The 22,289-nt window shown below is 50.7% G+C and overlaps 1 protein-coding gene across 1 annotated transcript in view; it reads right to left on the bottom strand.

The window, feature by feature from the left end:
* Positions 1–14,587, bottom strand: part of Atp6v0e1 (ATPase H+ transporting V0 subunit e1) — a 28,757-nt gene extending 14,170 nt beyond the window's left edge. The window contains 3 exon segments of the mRNA XM_042670082.1: positions 6,031–6,078; positions 14,427–14,479; positions 14,481–14,587. Of these exon segments, the coding sequence (XP_042526016.1) occupies positions 6,031–6,078; positions 14,427–14,479; positions 14,481–14,531 (152 nt within the window). The 5' untranslated portion in view covers positions 14,532–14,587.
* Between the last annotated feature and the right edge of the window lie 7,702 nt (positions 14,588–22,289).

Below are 22,289 nucleotides of genomic sequence, written 5' to 3'. Positions count from 1 at the left end.
CCTGGTCTTTTTCTGAGAGCGGAATACGATAGGCAACAAGCTGTGCAGTGTGCAGTTGCGCAGGGAGTCCTGTGTCTTCCTCCTCCTCCCACCCTAGCTCATCCATGGATCCCTTACAGCTCCTACTGACAGCGATGACAAAACAGCTACTCCTGCAAGTAGAGGATGTGGGCCTTCAGGAGACTCAAGGGAAGGGAAGGGAGCCTGCGTGGCCTGGCCTGATCAGGGGAGCTCTTAAAGCCACAGGGCTCTTCCGCCTGCCAAACACATTTGAGTATGTGAGCTGTTTATGAACTTCCTGTCACTCAGCTTCAAAGGTGTCCTTTGCTAGGTGTTGGCAAGAAATAACTGAATTCCCTCCTTCCTTTCTTTCCTCTCTCTTCCTTTCTTCCTTCCTCTCTCCTTTCCCCTTTTCCCTCCCCTCCCCTCTCTGTGTCAGTAATAGGGCTTGAAGGACAGCAGGCCTGGGTGCTGTTCCTTTCCTTTTTTCACTTAAGGTTAGCACTCTACCACTTGCACCACACCTCCACTTGTGGCTTTTTGCTGGTTAACTGGAGATCAGAATCTCATAGACTCTGGGACTTTCCTGCCTGGGGTTGGCTTGGACCCATGATCCTTGGATCTCAGCCTCCTGAGTAGCTGAGATTGCAGGCGTGAGCAGCGGCCCGCGGCCCACTTCTTCATGGAGCATGAGGTCCTGCTTTGTTGGGGGGGGGGGACACACGTGCTCATCTGGTGGCCTTGGCCTGACAACAGATAACTTTCCTGCAGCTCGCCTGCTCGCACTGGTACAGGGACTCCCCCGTGCCCACGTCCTCAGCTCTGCACTGCAGGGCTGGGCCTGGTCAAGCCAGCAAACGTCTCTGCCATCTGGTGCCATCTGGTGAACTAACCATGCCCTCCCCAGTGCAGTCTGAATCCCTTCTAGTCTGTTCTTCCTTGGCTACTACTGTGCCTTAAACCTAGGGTAGCAAAAGCCAGGTGCTGATGCGCATGCCTGTAATCCCAGCTACGCAGAAGGCTGAGATAGGAGGATTACAACTCAAAGCCATTTGGGGCAGGAAAAGTCTGTGAGACTCTTTATCTCCAATGAACCAGCAGAAAAGGCTGGAAGTGGAGCTGTGGCTCAAGTGGTAGGATGCCAAACCTTGAGCAAAAGCAGGTTGGGGAAAGCGCCCGGGCCCTGGGTTCAAGCCCCAGGACTGGCACAAAAACAAAAACAACCTAAGGTAGCAAAAATAGTTTCTGTGTATGTATATGTATAGAGTGAGAGACAGACACACACACACACACACACACACACACACACACACACACACACGGCAGTATGCAGTGTGAGAGGAGCATAAATATAAGGCGATTGTCTTGCTAGCTTTAGATGGATCGGCTAGATGTCCAGGAGTTTACACAGCCCCTAGGCAATTTGTTGGCCAACTATCAACCAGCAAAGGAAACAAGGATCTCAGTCTAGAACCTCAAGGAACTAAATTCTGCCCAAGCCACGTGAGTTTGAAGCTCTGGCACAAAGCTGTCTTCTGATCAGAGGCCAATGTCCTGCGCACACCGCGGGAACTTGCCCCGTGGCACCCTGCTCTGCACCAGAAGCCGCTTTCCTTGCTTCTCTCCCGACTTCAAGACTGGATCTACCAGAGGCCTTCTAGCTCCCAGCCTGTTCACGGTCCTTCTTCCCCGCCGAGCAACATCCTCAGTGCCACAATTCCTCTTCACTGACAAATTAGAAAGGGGAAGATTCACCCAGTGCTGGTGGCTCACGCCTGTCATCCTAGCTACTCAGGAGGCTGAGAGCTGAGGATCGCAGTTCAAGGCCACCCTAGACAGATAGACTCTTATCTCCAATTAAATACCAAGTAACTGAAAGTGGTGCTGTGGTAGAGCGCTCGCCTTGAGCTGAAGAGCTCAGGAACAACACCCAGGCCCAGAGTTCAAGCCCCATGACCGACCAAAAAAAGAAGAAAGAAAGAAAGAAAATGAAATTGCTTCAACAAACTGCGGATGTACTGAGAAGGCAAAACAACAAGACAAAAACAAAAAGTTCAACCGCTACCCCTGCCGGGCCTACACTTTGATCAGCAGCCGTGTGTGGCTGCCTAGCGCCCCTCTGGTTTTGGGGTACACGGTGGCTAGTTTTTAGGCCTAAGTTCAGAATTTCAACCCCCCGAGGCCCAGGCAGCGTGAGTCAAACCCCGTCCCGTCGGGGATGAGGGAGAAGCTCTGTAGTAAAAGGTGGGTTCCATTGTGGGGGAGGTCCTTGGCTTGAACCCCAAGACTACAAAACCAAGACCCCCCCCCACAAAAAGCCCTGCTCTGCGATGTTACTGCACACTCCAACTTCCTCATCTGCCCCAAGCCCTGCACCATCTTCCCAACAGCTCTTGCTCAATGACCTGGCAGCATGCAGCTCTTTCTCTTTTTTTCTGGTACTTTCCACAGCCTCCAGATGGGGGCTAGCTCCTCCCCTAGGCGGGCCCAGAAGGCTGCTTATTCCTGGCCCGTGAGTCGGTGACATTTTTGCCACTCCCTGCTGTCCTGAAGACAATCCTTGCTCACCCCTGGTGGTAGGCCGACTTTCCCTTTAGGAGAAAGAAGTTTGGTTTCCTCCACCCTCTCTACCTTCTGGAACATTCCCAGCCCCGCCCCTACCCGGCATAGGAAGATCTACCAGCCAGAGGGCCCCTGCCTTAGCCACCAGGGAGGAACCTGCTCCAAGATCCCAGGGAGATGCCAAAAACCAAAGAGAGCTCCGAACTGTAGCTAGAGACCTGCTTTCCTATATACTCTCCTAAGATTAAAGTTTCAGCACAAATTAGGCCGAGGAAGAGGGGATCATGCTAAAAAATTATAATCCATGGCAACAAAAGTGTCACGCATCTGGCCCCCCTTGAAAGAAGGAAGATAAAGTACTAGGAGTGGGCTGGGACGGTGGCTCAGTGGTAGAGTGCTGGCCTAGCATGCATGAAGCCCTGGGTTCGATTCCTCAGCACCACAGACACAGAAAAGGCCAGAAGTAGGGCTGTGGCTCAAGTGGTAGAGCGCTAGCCTTGAGCAAAAGAAGCTCAGGGACAGTGCCCAGGCCCTGAGTTCAAATCCCAGGGCTGGCCAAAAAAAAAAAAAAAAAAAGGGCAGACAAGCTACCGGGCACTGGTGGCTCACACCTGTCATCCTAGCGACTCAGGAGGCTGAGATCTGAGGATCGCAGTTCAAAGCCAGCCCAGGCAGGAAAGTTCCCATGAGACTCTTATCTTCAATGAACCACTCAAAAACCAGAAGTGGAGCTGTGGCTCAAGTGGTAGAGCAAAAAAAAAAAAAAGGGGGGGCCAGGGACAGCACCCAGACCCTGAGTTCAAGCCTCACAACTGACCCCCCCCACTCCCCCACCCCCCAAAAAAGGCAAGCCAAGTGTTATTCAGCATAGAGGAACCTGGGCTTCTGACTCCTAGTCAGTAATTCCTTCTTTATCATTCTGCTGGTTCAGATGGAAAGATGCTGAATTAGTCACGTGCTAAAAATATGCCCATTTTCCAAGAAGCAAAGATCTTCTCATGATGCAACACTCAATTTCTAATTTCCCCCTGAAGACTCAAGTGTCGAGATTCTGGATAAACTGTAATGTAATCGAACACCAACACTTAACCTGTGGGGTCTGGGCACAGTAGTGCATGCCTGTAATCCCAGCACATGGGAAGCTCAGGTAGGAAGACTACAAGTTTTTTGTTTTTTTTGGGTCCGGTCGTGGGGTCTGAACTCTGGGCCTGGGCGCTGTCCCTCAGCTCTTCAGCTCAAGGCTAGCACTCTACCACTTGAGCCACAGCGCCACTTCTGGCTTTTTTCTTTTTGCTTATGTGGTGCTGAGGAATCAAACCCAGGGCCTCAGGCATGCAAGACAAGCACTCTACCACTGAGCCACCTTCCCAGCCCCAAGACTACAAGTTTGAGATCAGCTAGGGATACATCCTACTGAGTTCTATGCCAGCCCGGGCTACATAGCAAGACTTTGTTTCAAACACCCAACCAGCCTACCAATGCACAGATTTTCTCTGCTGAAGTACCAACAAGAAACTGGTTGATCCTGGTGAAGAACCTGACAACTCAAAGCACAAACAGGGTCTGCCTGGTCTCCTCTTTTCTAGAGTCAAAACTTAACCTAGAAGGAACTGGCAGGGAAAAACAAAAAAATCTACCACAAACAGAAGGCAATTTAGAAGCCCACATAGCACTTCAAAACAGGGCTTTTGTTCAGGAAAGCCAACTTGCTCTGGGTGTGGCTCACTTCAAAAGAAATACTTTCCAAAAAAAAAACAAACCCACATATTTGTGCACAGCAGTGAAGTTTTCTTTTAAATTTCAAATTTATTTTAATGTAGAAGCTCAATCCTTTGGGAGAATAGGATTGAAACAATTAGAGGCCTAAATAGAGTCGGTGGTTTTCAAGGAGGAATTCTTGTTAAATAGGATAGATGTTCAGCTTTCAAACAGAGAAAAGTGAATTCTGAAAACTAACACTGGGCTGGGAAGGGGGCTCCGTGGTATGGTGCTTGCCTAGTGTGCATGAAGCCCTGGGTTCGATTCCTCAGTACCACATAAGCAGAAAAAGCCAGAAGGGGTGCTGTGGCTCAAGTGGTAGAGTGCTAGCCTTGAGTTCAAACCCTAGGACTAGCAAAACAACAACAAACAACATCGTCTTGCTCATCTCCCTGAGACATGGTCTCTCAAAACATTCAACTAAGAACACTAGGACCTGCACAGTGGCTGACACCAGTCATCCCGCTGCTCAAGAGGCTGAGATCTGAGAATCACAGTTTGAAGCTAGTCCAGGCAGAAAAGTATGGGAGACTCTTATCTCCAATGGACCAGCAAAAAAGAGTCAGAAGTGGAGATGTGGCTCAAATGGCAGAGCACCAGCTTGGAACTAAAAAAGCCAAGAGAAAGCATGAAGGCCTGAATTCACACGCCAGTACCAACACACACACCAAGTTTAAAAAAAAAAAAAAAAGGGCTCTATGAACTAACTACACTGGTATGTCATGAAATGACAGGGCTGAAATGTTCCACAATAGTAAAATAAAAGTAGGGTAATTATCATTTGCAGGTAATTATAATCGTTATGGTTATGCCAATCACACTGTACTCTTATCCCAAAAGAACAGAGCAGGGCTGGGAAGTTGGCTCAATGGTAGAGTGCTTGCCTTGCATGCCTGAGGCCCTGGGTTCGATTCCTCAGCACCACATAAGCAAAAAGAACAAAGCGGGAAGTGGCGCTGTGGCTCAAGTGGTAGAGCGCTAGCCTTGAGCTGAAGAGCTGAGGGACAGTGCCCAGGCCCAGAGTTCAGGCCCCACAACCGGACCCCCCCAAAAAAAAAAAGAATTGGGGCTGGGAAGGTGGCTCAGTGGTAGAGCGCTTGCCTTGCATGCATGAGGCCCTGGGTTCGATTCCTCAGCACCACATAAGCAGAAAAAAGCTGGAAATGACGCTGTGGCTCAAGTGGTAGAGCGCTAGCCTTGAGCTGAAGAGCTGTGGGGCAGCCCCCAGGCCCAGAGTTCAAGCCCCATGACTGGCAAAAAAAAAAAAAAAAAATTCAAGAACAGAGCAGGCTGTGAAGATGGCTCAGTGGTAGAGTGCTGGCCTAGCACTCATGAAGACCTGGGTTCGATTCCTCAGTACCACAGACACAGAAAAAGCCAGAAGTGGAGCTGTGTTTCAAGTAGTAGAGGGTTAGCCTTGAGCAAAAGAAGCTCAGGGACAGTGCCCAGGCTTTGAGTTCAAGACCAAGGACGGGCAAAAAAACAACAACCAAAAAAAAAAAACAGATATTACCATGAATTACAATGATAATTACATAGCATGTAGCATGCTAAACACTGCAAAGTATACTGTCAATGTGAGGACACTATTTGTAGGCATTCCCATAAGGGCTAAGCACCAATGAAACAAATGTTTAAAACACACACATTGTCAAGGAGAATTGCTTAGGATTTTAGAAAGTGACCACTTACAAGAAATAATATACTTACAAGAGATAGCAGCAAACCGAACAGGTCACCAACATTGTGATGATAACTCTAAAAAAAAAAAAAAAAGAAAAGCCAATTTTATTAGATATGGTAAGTCCCCTTCCGTGTTACCTACTACAAGCATTGTGCCCTATGGAAATGGCCTTGAGTCTGTTCAAAATCTCGCTGAATGCCAATAGCTCACGCCTGTCATCCTAGCTACTCAGGAGGCTGAGATCTGAGGATCACAGTTCAAGGCCAGCCTGGGCAGCAAAGTCCCATGATTCTCTTCAATTAACCAGCAGTAAGGCTGAAGTGGAGGCGTGGCACAAGTAGTAGAGAGTCAGCCTTGAGAAAAGGCCAAGGCAGTGCCCAGGCCCTGCCTTCAAGCCCTAAGGTTGGCCCGTGTGCGCGCGCGCGTACACACACACACAAAATACAAAAATAACAGGATGCGTGCTAATGCCACAGATTCGATATCCAATCCAAGCTTTGCTACAACTGAAGTGTACAGACAGTAGTATTAGGTAGAATTCTCTGTGATGAATTAACACTATACTTTTTATTACCAGTCGTGGGACTTGAACTCAAGGCCTAGGCACTGACCCTGAGCTCTTTGTGATCATGGCTACTGCTCTGAGCCACAGCGCCACTTCTGGTTTTCTGATGGCTCATTGAGATTCAGAGTCTCAAGACTTTTCCTGCCCGGGCTGGCTTTGAACTGTGATCCTCAGATCTCAGCCTCCTGAGTCGCTAGGATGACCGGCGTGAGCCACCGGCACCTCGGGATACATCTTTTTTTTTTAACTGTAACTTTTTCATCTTTTCTTTTTTTGGTCCTGGGGATTTGAACCCATGACAATGCCCTTCTTAGGCAAGTGCTTAGCTACATCTCAGCCCTTAACACTGTATTTCTAAAGCCGCATTGTCTCTAGCAGGGCCCTCTCATCCACAAAGCAAGCTTGGATGTGAGGTGTATGATCAGCCCAGTTTCAGCGTTTCTAAGGAGAACGCATAGTGAGTACTGGTGGCTCACACCTGTAACTAAGGAGGCTGGGATCTGAGGATCGAGGTTCGAAGCCATCCTGGGCAAGAAAGTCTGTGACACTCTTTTCTCCAATCAATCAGTTAAATAAAAAATAAAAAAATAAAGCAGAAGTGGAGCTGTGAGGGCTGGGAAGGTGGCTCAGTGGTAGAGCGCTTGCCTTGCATGCTTGAGGTCCTGGGTTCGATTCCTCAGCACCACATAAGCAAAAGAAAAAAGTCGGAAGTGGCGCTGTGGCTCAAGTGGTAGAGCGCTAGCCTTGAGCTGAAGAGCTGAGGGACAGCGCCCAGGCCCAGAGTTCAGGCCCCACAACCGGACCCAAAAAAAAAGAAGTTTGGGCACAAAAGAATAAGAGAAAGAGTCAGACAGACAGAAAGAGACAGAGAAAGAGAAAGACTCATTATTTCCTCTCTTCTGTTTTTTTGTTTGTTTTTTTTTTTTTTGCCAGTCCTGGGGCTTGAACTCAGGGCCTGAGTGCTGTCCCTGAGCTTCTTTGGCTCAAGGCTAGCACTCTACCACTTGAGCCACAGCGCCACTTCTGGCATTTTCTGTGTCTGTGGTACTGAGGAATCGAACCCAGGGCTTCATGCATGCTAGGCCAGCACTCTACCACTGAGCCACCTTCCCAGCCTCTGTTTCTCTTTCGAAAAGCTCCTCATGGAAATCTCTTTCCTCCTGGGCAGGAACACAAAGGCAACATGCCTCTGAGGGTGTGCTAGCACCAGGGAGGCCTAAACGCAATCCCCACTGGCGGGAAGCAAAGTGAAGAAAAGGGACAGGAAGGAAGGGGGGAGGGAGGGAGAAATCTCTGACCCCAAAACAGCAGCTGTGCCATTCACAGGCCTGGCCATCCACACTTGAGCCTGTGGTCTGCTCAATCCTCACTGACATTAGGGCTTTTCCACATCTCTCCTAAGCAGATTGCTTCCTTTCCATCGCCATGATGAGTAACAAAGTTCACCAGCCTGGCTTGGCTCAAACATCATCCTCCCGTCCCTTTCCTTCTATCCACAAGCAATGGCAATTCATCTTTCTCCAAGATGTCTTCCTTTGATCTCTTGCCAGCTGCAGGTTTTCCACTGCCAGCCTCTTGTCATCCAGGGTGGGGAGAGGGTGCGGGGGGGAGGGGGGGAAGTCTGGGGGAGGAGGGGGGGCTAAGCCTATTTTCCAGAACCTGGTAAATCTCATGGATTATCCTGTCCCAAGCTGGCTTCAAGTCTTGATCCTCAGATTTCAGCCTCTTGAGGAGCTAGGATTATAGATAGGTGTGAGCCATTGGTCCACCAGCTCCTGCGCTTGAACTCAGTCCTGGGGCTTGAACTCAGGGCCTGGGCGCTGTCCCTGAGCTTCTCTTGCTCAAGGCTAGCTCTCTACCGCTTGAGCCACAGCGCCACTTCCAGCTCTTTCTGTGATGTGGTGCTGAGGAATCGACCCCCCAGGGCTTCATGCATGCTACCAGCCCTTGTGTGCATTTTCTATGGTTAATTTCAATTGATTACATTCATAACCTCACTAGGTCACATTCTCAATAGATATATTCCTTCCCTGATTACTTGGCCCAGGATTACCCAGGATGCCCCAGGGAAAGTAACAGTTAACAAAATGCATAAGCATTTCCTAGCTTGCCCTGCCTTGGCTAGCTTACCCGCTTGGAGGGGTTGGGGGAGGGGGGAAGGGGAGTAACACAACACGCCAGACAAACAAGAAACAAACAATAACCATCAACCATAATCAGCATGCTGAACGATCCCAGATCTGACAGCAAGGCAGGGTTGATGGACAGGAGCTTGGGGATCTTCCCTTCAGGAAAAGCTTTTCCCAGAAGTGCTGGAGGAGCCTTGGGGGGGGGGGGGGGGGACCAGCAGCAATCTAGAGGGGTCCAAGGAAGGGCTGACAGAAAACCTAATCGCATCTTTCAGCTGAACTGACACAGGCTAAGGGAGCAGGGGCAAAAGGCAGAAGCAGACAAGCCCGCTGAGATGATCTGCAAATAATCTAAGTAGAGAAGCCAGGAGCACTGCAGACAGCCAGAACTGTCAGACACCATCTTTGCAATATTGATGAGGCTTTGGTTTGGGCTAATGGAGACATTTGCATGGTTAAAAAAAAAAAAGAAAACCTAACTAGGTGCCAGAGGTTCGATCCCTGTCAACCTAGCTACTCAGAAGGCTAAGAGCTGAGAATCATGGTTCAAAGCCAGCCTGGAGCAGGTAAGTCTGTAAGACACTTTATCTCCAAGGAACCACAGAGAAGCTGGTAGCTCAGAAAAGCTGTGGCTCAAGTGGTAGAATGCCAGCTTAAAGGGAAAAAAAATTTTTTTAAATATATATATCAAGGACAGTGCCCAGGTTTTTAGTTCAAGTTCTAGTACCAGCACACACACACACACACACACACACACACACAAGTGAAAACCTACAGAATTGAGTCCAGCTCCTTACTTGGGATCAAAGCCGGCTATCTAGGTGAGTGTGGTGGCTCATGCCTATAATCCTAGCATTGGGGAGGTGGAGGCATGAGGAGGTGGAGGATCATGAGTTTGAGGCTAGCCTCAACTATACAGTAAGACCCTGTCTGAAAAAAAAAAAAAGAAATATGAAATAAAATAGAAAGCCAGCCCTCCTCTCCTCCTGTCAACCCTTCATTCGTTGCAAACACAGTGTGTTTGTCTTAATTCCAAGCTTTTGCTCCTGTGCCCCAACCTAGAATCTTCTCTACAGAGAGCTAAAACAGCTGTGACACCTCCTCCCCTGCCCCCAAGCAATACAATTCTATATACAAGCTCCGCAGGCTAGGCGCTGGTGGCTCACACCTGTCATCCTAGCTACTCGGGAGGCTGAGATCTGAAGATCACAGTTCAAAGCCAGCCTGGGCAGAAAAGTCTGTGAGACCCTGATCTTTAATGAAGGACCAAATAAAATAATAATAATGATGATGATGATGATGATGATGATGATGATGATGATGATGATGATGATAAGCTGGAAGGGGAGCTGTGGCACAAGTGGTAGAGCTCGAGCCCTTGAGCAATTAAGCTCCAAGACCTGAGTTTAAGCCCCAGGACCAGCACATGCACGCGCACACGTGCACACAACCAGCAATGCCAAATCCTGCTTCTTAGAAGCTGCATGCAGAAGGAAGGAAGGATTCAGAGGCGAAGGCTCATGTTATTTTCAAGTGGCTCAGGAAACTTTCACACACCTATAAACACCCAAGCACCTGTATTCACAGACACAAGTATGAACATTAATTGTGGCAGCCCTCCTGGGGGGGGGGGGGTAGCTCTTTCTGCTTGTGTGGAAGTTTAGAAGCCCTGTACTCTGGTCCCTGCTCCCGCCTCCTATCCAGCAAGGGAGCTGTGGAAAAAAGAAGGAACAACAAAATGGAAGCTTTTTAGAGAATCTGTGGATTTCTAAAGAGAAAAGGGGGAAGCCATGAAGAACAGGAATGAGGAGGAAACTGGTGTGTGGGGGAGTGGCCATCATCCCATCCTTTTTCAGTTGCAGGAAAGACTGCCAGGAAGAGCCAGGGACTTGCTTTAGGCTATTGATAAATTCAGAAAAGGATTTTCCTCCCCCGCTAGCTCATCATCTATGGAGAATCTCAGTTCCCAGGTTTCTGCACTGCTCAGTGGAAGAGCATAAAAATTCTCCCGTATAATGTTGTCCCTTTATCTTCTTTATAAAGATCTATTTAATCCTATCAGAAATACTTTCTTAGCCAGGGGGCTGGTGGTTCACATCTATCATCCTAGCTACTCAGGAGGCTGAGATCGGAGGATTGTAGTTCAAAGCCAGCCCAGTCAAGAAAGTCTGTTTTTTTTTGTTTTTGTTTGCCAGTCCTGGGGCTTGAACTCAAGAGCCTGGGCTCTGTCCCTGAGCTTCTTTTACTCAAGGCTAGCACTCTACCACTTGAGCCACACTCAGTGCCACGTCTGGGTTTTTTCTGTTTATATGGTACTGAGGAACCGAACCCAGGGCTTCATGCATAGCTAGGCAAGCACTCTACCACTAAGCCACCTTCCCAGCCTTCTGTGAGATTCTTGCCTCAAATGAACCAACTAAAATCCAAAAGTGGAGCTGTGGCTCAAAGTGATAGAGGACTAGCCTTGAGCAAAAAAAGCTCAGGGACAGCCTGCAAGCACTACAACCAAAAAGAAGAAAAGGAAAAGAAACAAAAAATGCCCTTTTGTACTAAGAATTCACCATAGTCTGAGCTAGAGACGTGGCTGTGGTAGAAGGCCTTGAAATCAACCCTCAGTATTGCTAATAATAATAATACACCATAATCAATGAAGTGGTTCAGTTCCTTCATGTATTTAAAAAAGTGGTTTGTGGGCTGGGAAGGTGGCTTAGTGGTAGAGTACTTGCTTAGCATGCATGAGGCCCTGGGCTTGATTTCTTGGTACCACATAAACAAAAACAAGTAACTTTTAAAAAAGTGATCTGTAGGCCAGTCACCAGTGGCTCATGTCTATAATTCCTAACTATTTAGGAGGCTGAGATCTGAGGATCAGGGTTCAAATCCAGCTTTGGGCAGGAAAGTCTGTGAGACTCTTCATTTTAATTAATCAGCAAAAGGCTGGAAATGGAGCTGTGGCTCAAGTAGCAGGTGCCCGCCTTGTGCTAAAAAAGTTAAGGGACAGCACCAAGACTCTGAGTTCAAGCCCTATTCCCAGTACACACACACAGACTGAAAGACTTTTCTGATGGAAAAGGGAATTGGTACTCATTGCAAATCACCATTTCCATTTTATAATGAGGAACTAGGACTATGGAAAAGTTAACTGCCTTGTCCAAGGTCACAGTGGTTGCCCATGAAGAAGTGTTTTTCAAAATGCAATCCTGCGACCTTTCTTTCTCTAGAACAGTTTCAAGACCTGCTCAGTCCTGCCAAGAACAGGAAATACAAGGCCTGTAATGGAAGCAGTGAGATCCACATAACATGTCAGCAGTCGGTCAAATACAGAAACATCATCCCAGGGCTCAAAGCTGGTCCAAGAACAGGGGTTTCATGAGCCTGGCAAACAGATGTAGCATGAGAGCCCAAGATGAAGAGCTTAAGTCTTTAAGAGAAGAGAATCCAGTATGGCCAGGATATTAATAAATGCTTTTCTCTGAGAATGAAGCCACAAAACCAGCCAGTGATGTCATGTAAGAATTAAAGATACAAGCACAACAAAAGAAGAGCTCTGTTGTCTTTAAAAAAAAAAAAGTCCTGGAGGAGAAACAAGTCCAATTAGTTTTGGTTAATACAAATTGTTTTACCATAAGATATGAAACTACATGGTGTTGTTATAGTGGGACCTTGCTGCTTACAAAGGATAGATTTTTTCTATGTAAAAGAAGTAGGAGGTCTGGGAATGCGGCTTAGTGGTAGAGTACTTGTCTAGCATGCATGAGGCCCTGGGTTCGATTCCTCAGTACCACATACACAGAAAAAGCTGAAAGTGGTGCTGTGGCTCAGTGGTAAAGTGCTGGCCTTGAGCAAAAGCAGCTCAGGGACAGCGCCCAGGCCCTGAGTTCAAACCCCAGGACTGGCCACCCCCCCCAAAAAAAAAAAAACAGTAGGGGTTAGTAGGAAATCATACTCTCAGGAATCTTAGCAGGAGTTAGTTTCACCTATTAAAAGAAAAGCTATTAAGAAGAGCAAGTCTATTTCAGGTTCATGTCACAAAATGGAAGTAATCAACTCTCCATAGCAACCACTTTGCTTAATAGATATTTGTACTCTTCAGTTGGGGGAAGGGGGGGGGGGGAAATGACTAAAAACAAAAACAAAAAGAAGCAAAAGAGGAACTCGACAGAAGAGGGGGGCCACCCGGGGAGGGGGGTGCCTTTGCAGACATGGTTCTGTTAAGGTACAATCAAGGAAAACGGGCGGGGGGGGGGGGGGGGGGGGGGGAGAAAGTTGACTTCCAAAATATAGACAATGCCCTTCCATTTATTTATTTATTTATGAGAACCAACTACCACCACACAAAGAAGTCCGCGAGAAGGGCGATCTCTCTCTCTCTCTCTCTCTCTCTCTCTCTCTCTCTCTCTCTCTCTCTCTCTCTCTCTCTCTCTCTCTCTCGGCCAATCGCCGTGCAGGCCCGGGTGACAAGTCACCCCACCCCACTCCCCCGGCGAGAGCGGGGCGTCCTGCGCCAGGCGACAGGTATGACGCAGGGATTCCAAACGCCACCTTCGCGGGGGGGGGGGGCGGGGGGGGGACGGGGAGGGGAGGCGGGGGAGGACGGGGAGGGGAGAGGGGGAAGGACGGGGAGGGGGGGCGGGGGAGGACGGGGAGGGGAGAGGGGGAAGGACGGGGAGGGGGGGCGGGGGGTGGACGGGGAGGGAGGGAGGGGGTGGACGGGGAGGGGGGGGCGGGGGGTGGACGGGGAGGGAGGGAGGGGGTGGACGGGGAGGGAGGGAGGGGGTGGACGGGGAGGGGGGGCGGGGGGTGGACGGGGAGGGAGGGAGGGGGTGGACGGGGAGGGGAGAGGGGGAAGGACGGGGAGGGGGGGCGGGGGGTGGACGGGGAGGGAGGGAGGGGGTGGACGGGGAGGGGGGGCGGGGGGTGGACGGGGAGGGAGGGAGGGGGTGGACGGGGAGGGAGGGAGGGGGTGGACGGGAGGGGGGGCGGGGGGTGGACGGGGAGGGGGGGCGGGGGGTGGACGGGGAGGGGGGGCGGGGGGTGGACGGGGGGGGGCGGGGGGTGGACGGGGGGTGGACGGGGAGGGGGGGCGGGGGGTGGACGGGGAGGGGGGAGGGGGTGGACGGGGAGGGGGGGCGGGGGGTGGACGGGGAGGGGGGAGGGGGTGGACGGGGAGGGGGGGCGGGGGGTGGACGGGAAGGGGGGGCGGGGGGTGGACGGGAAGGGGGGCCGGCCCAGCGCCCCCACCGCCACCCCGGCGCCCCGCGGGGGGCTCTGAGCACGGAAGGGCGACCCCCACCCCCCCCACCCCACCTCGGCTTCGGTGATTCGATCAAAAATCTCTCTCTACATGTCCACCTATTCTCCCTCCCCCCCCCCCCCCCCCCCCGCTTTTCAAGTCGGGGACAGACCAGGCCTGGAGGTTGCGAGGAGGCCCCGCGGGGTGGAGGGAACCCCGGTGACCCCCCCCCCCCCGCCATCGGGCGGTTGCCATGGCGACCCCACCCCACCCCCACCCGAGGGCCGTGAGGAGAAATCCCACCCCCACCCCCCAAAACGTGCCCTGGGAGGAGGGGGGGGTCCCCGCGGGGGGATCGAGGCGGCGGCGGTGACAGGGAAGAGGATGGGGGGGCAGGCAGCGCTCCGAGGCCTGACGTGGGGGGGGTCCCCACACCCGGGCCCTCAACCAAGACGCCCCCCCCGAAACACACACGCCCTCCCCCCGAACACTTACCCCCGGTTGGGACCCTTAGGGATAAACCAAGGCACCAAGAGGCCCACGAAGCCCCCAGAACACGCTCATCACGATGAGAGGCACCGTGAGGCCGTGGTACGCCATGGTGGTGCCCGCCAGCCCCTGCCCGCCGCCTTCCTCGGGTCCCACCCGGAAGTGCCAGGCGCGCGTCACGTGACGCCGACGCGGCCGGCGTACTGCGCGAGGCCCCGCCTCCGCGCCCGCCGGGCCCCGCCTCCGCGCCCGCCGGGCCCCGCCTCCGCGCCCGCCGGGCCCCGCCTCCGCGCCCGCCGGGCCCCGCCTCCGCGCCTGCCTGGCCACGCCTCCGCGCCCGCCGGGCCCCGCCTCCGAGCCCGCTGGGCCCCGCCTCCGCGCCCGCCGGGCCACGCCTCCGCGCCCGCCGGGCCACGCCCCCAGGGGCTCCAGACCACGCCCTCACCTGCTTGCAGCCCTCCAGCTCAGCTACAACTCTGATTTTCCTGGGAAGAATGGAACTTCTTCAGGCAAACGTCTTCTTTTGTTGTTTCCTGCTTAAAATGTGTTTATTTGTACCCTACAGGTGATGTGCCGAGGGGTTCCAGTTTACAAGCCAGGTAATGAGCACGTTTCTTTTTCTTCTCTTTCTGTTTTTTGGGGGGGACAATGTCACCCCTTCCCTTGCTCTCTCCCAGTCCCCCCGCTGTCCCACTGATAAGTTGTAAAGTTCATTTTCGACATTATATCCAGTGAGGACCACAGCCGCCTGTGTTCACCCTTTGTACCTCCCTGTCTCTGCCTCCCCCCCCCCCTTACCCTCCCAAAGACAGATAAACAAGGCAGGAAGAAAACAAAATCAGCAACAAAGAAAAACATAAACCTCTTGTTTCCATTTCTTGGAGTTCATTTTGATCACTATTATTTTTATATGATCAGAGGCACATAGGCTTTGTGCCTTTGTGTTCCTAACTATACCCTCCTCTGCCAGGCGCCGCTGGCTCAACGCCTGTCATCCCAACTACTCAGGAGGCTGAGATCTGAGGATCATGATTCAAAGCCAGCCCAGGCAGGAGAGTCCTTGAGACTCTTATCTCCAATGAACCACCAGAAAACCAGAAGTGGAGCTGTGGCTCAAGTAGTAGAGAGCTAGCCTTGAGCTGAAGAGCTCAGGGACAGCGCCCAGGCCCAGAGTTCAAGCCCCATGACCAACAAAAAAGAAAAAGGAAAAAAAGTATCTTCTTTTGGTTTCCCTGTGTCTGCATGCCTGGAGTTTTGAATGATTTATCATGTCCCCATGTATTTGAGACCTAGCTTCTGCATAAGAGAAAATTTCTTTTCTTTTTCTTGGCCTGTCCTGGAGCTTGAACTCAGGGCCTAGGCACTGTCCCTGAGCTTCTTTTGCTCAAGGCTAGCACTCTACCACTTGAGCCACAGCACCACTTCTGACTTTTTTCTGAGTGTGTGGTACTGAGGAATTGAACCCAGGGCTCATGCATGCTAGGCAAGCACTCTACCACTGAGCCACATTCCTTGCCCCAGAACTTTCCTTCCTTCCTTCTTTCTTTCTTTTAATTTTATTTCTTTTTTTATTGTGAAAATACTGTCCAGAGGGGTTACAATTACATGGGCAAGATAAAGAGTACATTTCTTATCAAGCATTGTAGCCTCCTCCTTTCTTTCCCCTTCCCATCCCTTCCCAGCCTCCCCCATCCAATCCTCCCCCACACACACCAAAGTTGTAAAGTCCGTTTTTCCACATAACGACTTGTATATCTCATTGTTGCAATGGATCCACCTGTATCCCTAGTTAAACCATTTGTTTTTTCCCTTCCCCTCCACAAATTATACCAACATCAAATATAGTGAAAGCAGCGGTTATACCATGGGGGAGGTACATACAAAGCAACAAAGAAATCATCTTATAAATGTGTTAGAAACAATCACATGAAAGAAAAAAACATTTGAATACATATCTTAGTGTTCATTTCCCTAACATCAATTATCTGACTGTTTCTGCTTGTCTCAGACATGCTAGTTATTGCAAATAAGGGAAACCATGGGACCTAAGTTTCTTTGGGCCTGGCTTACTTCACTTAATATAATTTTTTCCAAATCTTTCCATTTCCTAACAAATGGGGCAATGTCATTCTTTCTGATGGAGGCATAGAATTCCATTGTGTATATATACCACATTTTCTTGATCCATTCATCTACTGAGGGGCATCTGGGTTGGTTCCATATCTTAGCTATGGTAAATAATGCTGCAATAAACATAGTTGTGCTGGTAGCTTTAGTGTGGTCTTGTTTGTGAACATTTGGGTAAATGCCCAAAAGTGGGATTGCTGGGTCATAGAGGAGTTCTATGTGGAGTCTTTCTTTCTTCTTTCTTTTGTTGGTCCTGGGCTTGAACTCTGAGCCTGAACGTTGTCCCTCGGCTCTTCAGCTCAAGGCAAGCACTCTACCACTTGAGCCACAGGGCCACTTTTGGGGGGAGGGTGGGGATTGGGGGGTACTGGGTCTTGAACACAGAGCCTGGGGGCTATCTCCTTAGCTTTTTCTACTCAGTTTGGGTGCTGTACCACTCCAGATCCACTTACTGCTTTTTTGCTGGTTCATTGGCAATAAAGAGTCTCATGACCTTTCCTGCCCGGGCTGTCTTTGAACTGTGATCTTCAGATCTCAGCTAGGATGAGCTGAGCCTCACACTCCAGGAACCTGGTGTATGATACTGATTCTCAAGGCAAGATGTCTTCACCATCTTACTACCTTGTATCTCGTTGGCACAGCACCAGCTTCTGCAATATGGAAGTTGTTTTCCTGTGTTTTTTGTTGTTGTTGTTAGTCATGGGGCTTGAACTCTGGGCCTGGGCGCTGCCCCTGAGTTCTTCAGCTCAAGGCGAGCACTCTACCACTTGAGCCACGGCGCCACTTCCAGTTTTCTGGCAGTTCATTGGAGATAAGAGTCTCATGGACTTTCCTGCCTGGGCTGGCTTTGAACTACGATCCTAAGATCTCAGCTTCCTGAGTAACTAGGATGACAGGCGTGAGCCACGGGGACCCTGCCTTCAATATGGAAGTTTATCTGGGGAAGGGGGCATCTGGGGAGGAAGAGATGGAGCTGTGAACAGGCCATGCACCGCAAGGCTGAAGGCCCAAGGAATAATCCGGCATGACAGTTCCACTCCAGTTGCTTTCCAGAAGCTCTTGGACTGACTTGGACAGAGAAGATAAATATAGAGTTTCTAATGCTTGCCAAGGATTTTCGTGGTACGGTGTGCTACTTGGAACTGCGGTTGACTTCCATCTTCTACCTTCACTTCCCACATTCTGAGATTACACACTGACCATGAATGGCTCACGCCTGTCATCCTAGCTACTCAGGAGGCTCCGATCTGAGAATCGTAGTTCAAAGCCAGTCTGAGGAAGGAAAGCTCAAGAGAATCTTCTGTCCAGTTAAGCAGCAAACACCAGAAGTGGAGCTGTGGCTCAAGGGGTAGAACACCACCCTTGAGGAAAAAAAAAAAACTAAATTAAAGTTAAGCGCTCAGGTCCTGAGTTCAAACTCCAGTACTTCCCTCACCCCTCATACATACCAAAAAAAAAAAAAAAAAAAATCTGATAGCTGGGCCCTGGTGTCTCACACCTGTAAATCCTAGCTACAAAGAAGGCTGAGATCTGAGGACTGGGGTTCAAAGCCAGCCCAGACAGGAAAGTCCGTGAGACTCTTCAATAAAGCACCAGAAAGCTGGAAGTGGCGCTGTGGCTCAAGTGGTAGAGCGCTCTCCATGAGCTGAAGAGCTGAGGGACAGCGCCTAGGCCCAGAGTTCAAGTCCCACGACCGACCAAAAAAAAAAAATAAAAATCTGAAAATCTGAGATAGGCATGCTGCTCTACCACATTTGTCTTCCTTTTTTGAAAGCTAAATACTATTCCATCGTATATAGACTATATTCTAATCAACTCATCCACTCACAGACATCAGAATTGCTTCTGCCTTTTGCTACTGTGATTTATTTTCCATTTCTCTTGATGAAGTGCAAGCATTTGATCTGACATTGATCTGTGCATGCCAACTATCTAATCTTTGCTTCATCTGCTGGGCAGATTGGTATTGGGCATGGGTGCTAGTGGCTGTTTGTCATGCTAGCTACTCAGAGGCTGAGATGTGAGGATCGCGGTTCAAGGCCAGCCTGGGCAGGAAAAGTCCATGAAACTCTTCTCTCGAGGTAACTACCATAAAGCAAGTAATGGATCTGTAACTCAAGTGGTAGAGTTCTAGATTTGAAAAAAAAAAAAAAAAAAAGGCTGGGAAGGTCCTCAGTGGTAGAGCGCTTGTCTAGCATGCATGGAGCCCTGGGTTCAATTCCTCAGTACCACATACACAGAAAAAGCCAGAAGCGGTGCTGTGGCTCAAGTGGTAGAGGGCCAGTGCCCGGGACCTGAGTTCAAGCCCCAGGACTGGCACCAAAAGAAAAAAGAAATGGGTGTCAGAGAGGGTAGCGATGAGTTCTTTAGCTCAGTTCTAAGTCTTTCCTTCCATCCTGTATGGGATGAGAGAAAAAGTCCTTAATCCCTCTGATATCTGAGAACTAGAATTGAGCAGCAGCGCCCTCTGTCGGTCAATCCGCCAAAATCACGAATCACACATTGTAAAGGAAGGCTGGTCAGGCCAGCTCATGGCCCTTGGTCAGCTCAGTCCTGTGTGTGTTTGCCAGCCAAGTTGCTTGAAGTGTTCAGGTTCTAAATAGCAGAGAGCTCAGGACTCTTGGGGAGTCAGGAACACTCCAAGCAGGTGCTGGTGCATTTCTCCTTTCTAATGATGACTCTGGGGCTAGTTTTAACTCTATAAATGATACAAGTGAGATCCAGAGAGGTTGAGTATTTGGGACAAAGTCACACAGCTGTAAACTGACCAGACTCGAATTACTCCTGTGCTGTTGTTATTCCCTTAGCTCAGAATTAGAGGAGTTTGGTGTGAATCGGATGCCCACGGGAAGCGAGGGTGTTGGGGATTACAACTCTTACCACTCATCAGTTGTGCCGGACACTGGCAGCTCACGCCTGTCATCCTAGCTACTCAGGAGACTGAGATCTGAGGATCACAGTTCAAAGCCAGACTGGAGAGAGAAAGCGTAATATAGAGATCATAACTAAGTAAAACCTAGTCATCTGCACTTGAAGATCTGAAAGTCAGGAAGGAGAAAAAACATTATCTGGCTACTCAGGAGGCTGAGATCTGAGGATCACAGTTCGAATCCAACCTGGCATGAAAGTTTATCTGGGCATGAAAGTCCATGAGACTCTTATTTCCAATTAAACACCAAAAAGCCAGAAGTAGAACTGTGGCTCAGGTGATAGAGCACCAGCCCTGAAGAAAAAAAAAAAAGCAAAGTGACAGTGCCCAGGTCCTAAGTTCAAGCCCTAGGACTGGCACAAAAAATGAAAATAATAAAAAGATGCTGGGTACCAGTGGCTCCCACCTGTCATCCTAGCTACTCAGGAGACTGAGTTCTGAGGATCACAGTTCAAAGCCAGCCCGGGCAGGAAAAGTCTGTGAGACTCTGATCTCCAATAAACCACTCAGAAAACTGGAAGTGGCGCTGTGGCTCAAGTGGTAGAGCACCTACCTTGAGCTGAAGAGCTGAGGGACAGCGCCCAGGCCCAGAGTTCAGACCCCACAACCGGACCCCCCCCCCCAAAAAAAAAAAAAACCATGCCAGATGCCAGTCATCCTAGCTACTCAGGAGGCTGAGATCTGAGGATCATGGTTTAAAGCCAGCCTGGGCAGGAAAGTCTAGAGACTCTTAATGGCAAGTAAATTTCCAAAATAGCTGGGCGTGGAACTGTGACTCAAGTAGTAGAGCATTAACCTAGGACACAAAAGCTCAGGGACAACGCCAGGTCGTGAGTTCAAGCCCCAGGACTGGAACTAAATAAATAAGTAAAAACTGGGCACTGGTGGCTCACACCTGTAATCCTAGCTACACAGAAGGCTGAGATATGAGGATCATGGCTCAAAGCCAGCCCAGACAGGAAACTCTATGAGACTGTGATCTCCAATTAACCACTAGAAAACCAGAAGTGGTGCTGTGGCTCAAGTGGTAGAGTGCTAGCCTTGAGCTGAAGAGCTGAGGGACAGCGCCCAGGCCCTGAGTTCAAGCCCCATGACTGACCAAAATTAAATAAATATAGATAAGCAAAGAAATTTAAAAAAACCTATCAATTGAAAACTACTTGAGTTAGGACAGTCATCACAGAACTAGTCTCAAGAATAAAAATATAGGGCTGGCAATGTGGCTGATTCCTCAGTACCCCACACACAGAAAAACCTGGAAGTAGTGCTGAGGCTCAAGTGATAGAAGAGCTAGCCTTGAGCAAAAGAAGCTCAGGGATAGCGCCCAGGCCCTGAGTTCAACGGGACGGGTGCGCATGCGCATGCGGTCACAAGTGCACGTGTGCGTGTGCACAGAGACTCATCTGCCCCTGCAAAGTGTGGTTCAGAGTCATCCCATGGGACACCTGGCAACCGAAAAGCCGAGGGACTAAACCGAGAAGTGAATTTTGCTTGAGTGGCCTATTATTTTATTATGAATAGTGGCATGATTTTGCTATTATTATCAACCGAATGTTCTGGACACTTTCTAGCAGCTTTGGGTCCCACCCCTGGTGTACACTGCCATCAGTACCGCGGACTGGGTGGGCCCTGATGGCAGGAAAGCCTCTGCCTCCTCCAGGGCCGAAGTCAGCCCTAGGACCTTTGCACGCACACCCCTGGCCCTGGTCGTTTGCACGCGCACACCTGCCTTGCTTGTTTGCATGCACACCCCTGGCTCGATTGCACACATACCCCTGGCTCGACTGTACACACGCACACCCATGGCCCCGATCGCTTGCACACGCACACCTGGCCTCGCTCGGTCTTTTGCACACACACCCATGGCCCCGATCGCTTGCACACACACACCTGGCTTCAGTCTTTTGCACACACACCTGGTCCTGGTCGCTTGCACGCACACACCTGGCCTGTCTTTTGCAAACACACCCCTGGTCCTGGTCACTTGCACACGCACACCTGGCCTCGGTCTTTTGCACACACCCATGGCCCTGATCACTTGTACACGCACACCTGGCCTCGGTCTTTTGCACACACCCATGGCCCTGATCACTTGCACACGCACACCTGGCCTCGGTCTTTTGCACACACACCCCTGGCCCCGATCGCTTGCACGCACACACCTGGCCTGTCTTTTGCACACACACCCCTGGTCCCAATCGCTTGCACGCATACACCTGGCCTCGGTCTTTTGCACACACCCATGGCCCCGATCGCTTGCACACGCACACCTGGCCTCGGTCTTTTGCACACACACCCCTGGCCCCGATTGCTTGCACACACACACCTGGCTTCAGTCTTTTGCACACACACCCCTGGCCCCGATTGCTTGCACACACACACCTGGCTTCAGTCTTTTGCACACACACCCCTGGCCCCGATTGCTTGCACACACACCTGGCTTCAGTCTTTTGCACACACACCTGGTCCCGGTCGCTTGCACACACACCCCTGGCCCCGATCGCTTGCACGCACACCTCTGACCCTGTGGTCCTGGTGGAGGCGCGTGGACGGACCAGGCAGAGGGATTTGGGGGTCACAAGGCCCCACGCCTGACCACAGGCCTGGGGGGACAGGCAGCCCCTGGGATGCCCGGGAACGCAAGGCCGGGGGTCACGCAGCGCAGTCTCCACGGAGGAGGATCTTAAGGGACGGAGGAGGCGGGGAGCGGGTCTTCAGAACCCCGGGAAGCCATCAAACGCCGTCCACCTGCTCCGCAGAGCTGAGGCGGCGCATGCGCAGAACCAGAAAAACCCGGTTCCCCGCAGCGCATG

The sequence above is a fragment of the Dipodomys spectabilis genome, unplaced genomic scaffold, assembly GCF_019054845.1.
Source record: "Dipodomys spectabilis isolate Male_0828 unplaced genomic scaffold, ASM1905484v1 ptg000517l, whole genome shotgun sequence".
In the NCBI taxonomy this organism is placed as follows: domain Eukaryota; kingdom Metazoa; phylum Chordata; class Mammalia; order Rodentia; family Heteromyidae; genus Dipodomys; species Dipodomys spectabilis.
The sequence above is the reverse complement of the archived record's forward strand: the minus strand, read 5'-3'. Positions and strand labels throughout refer to the sequence as shown.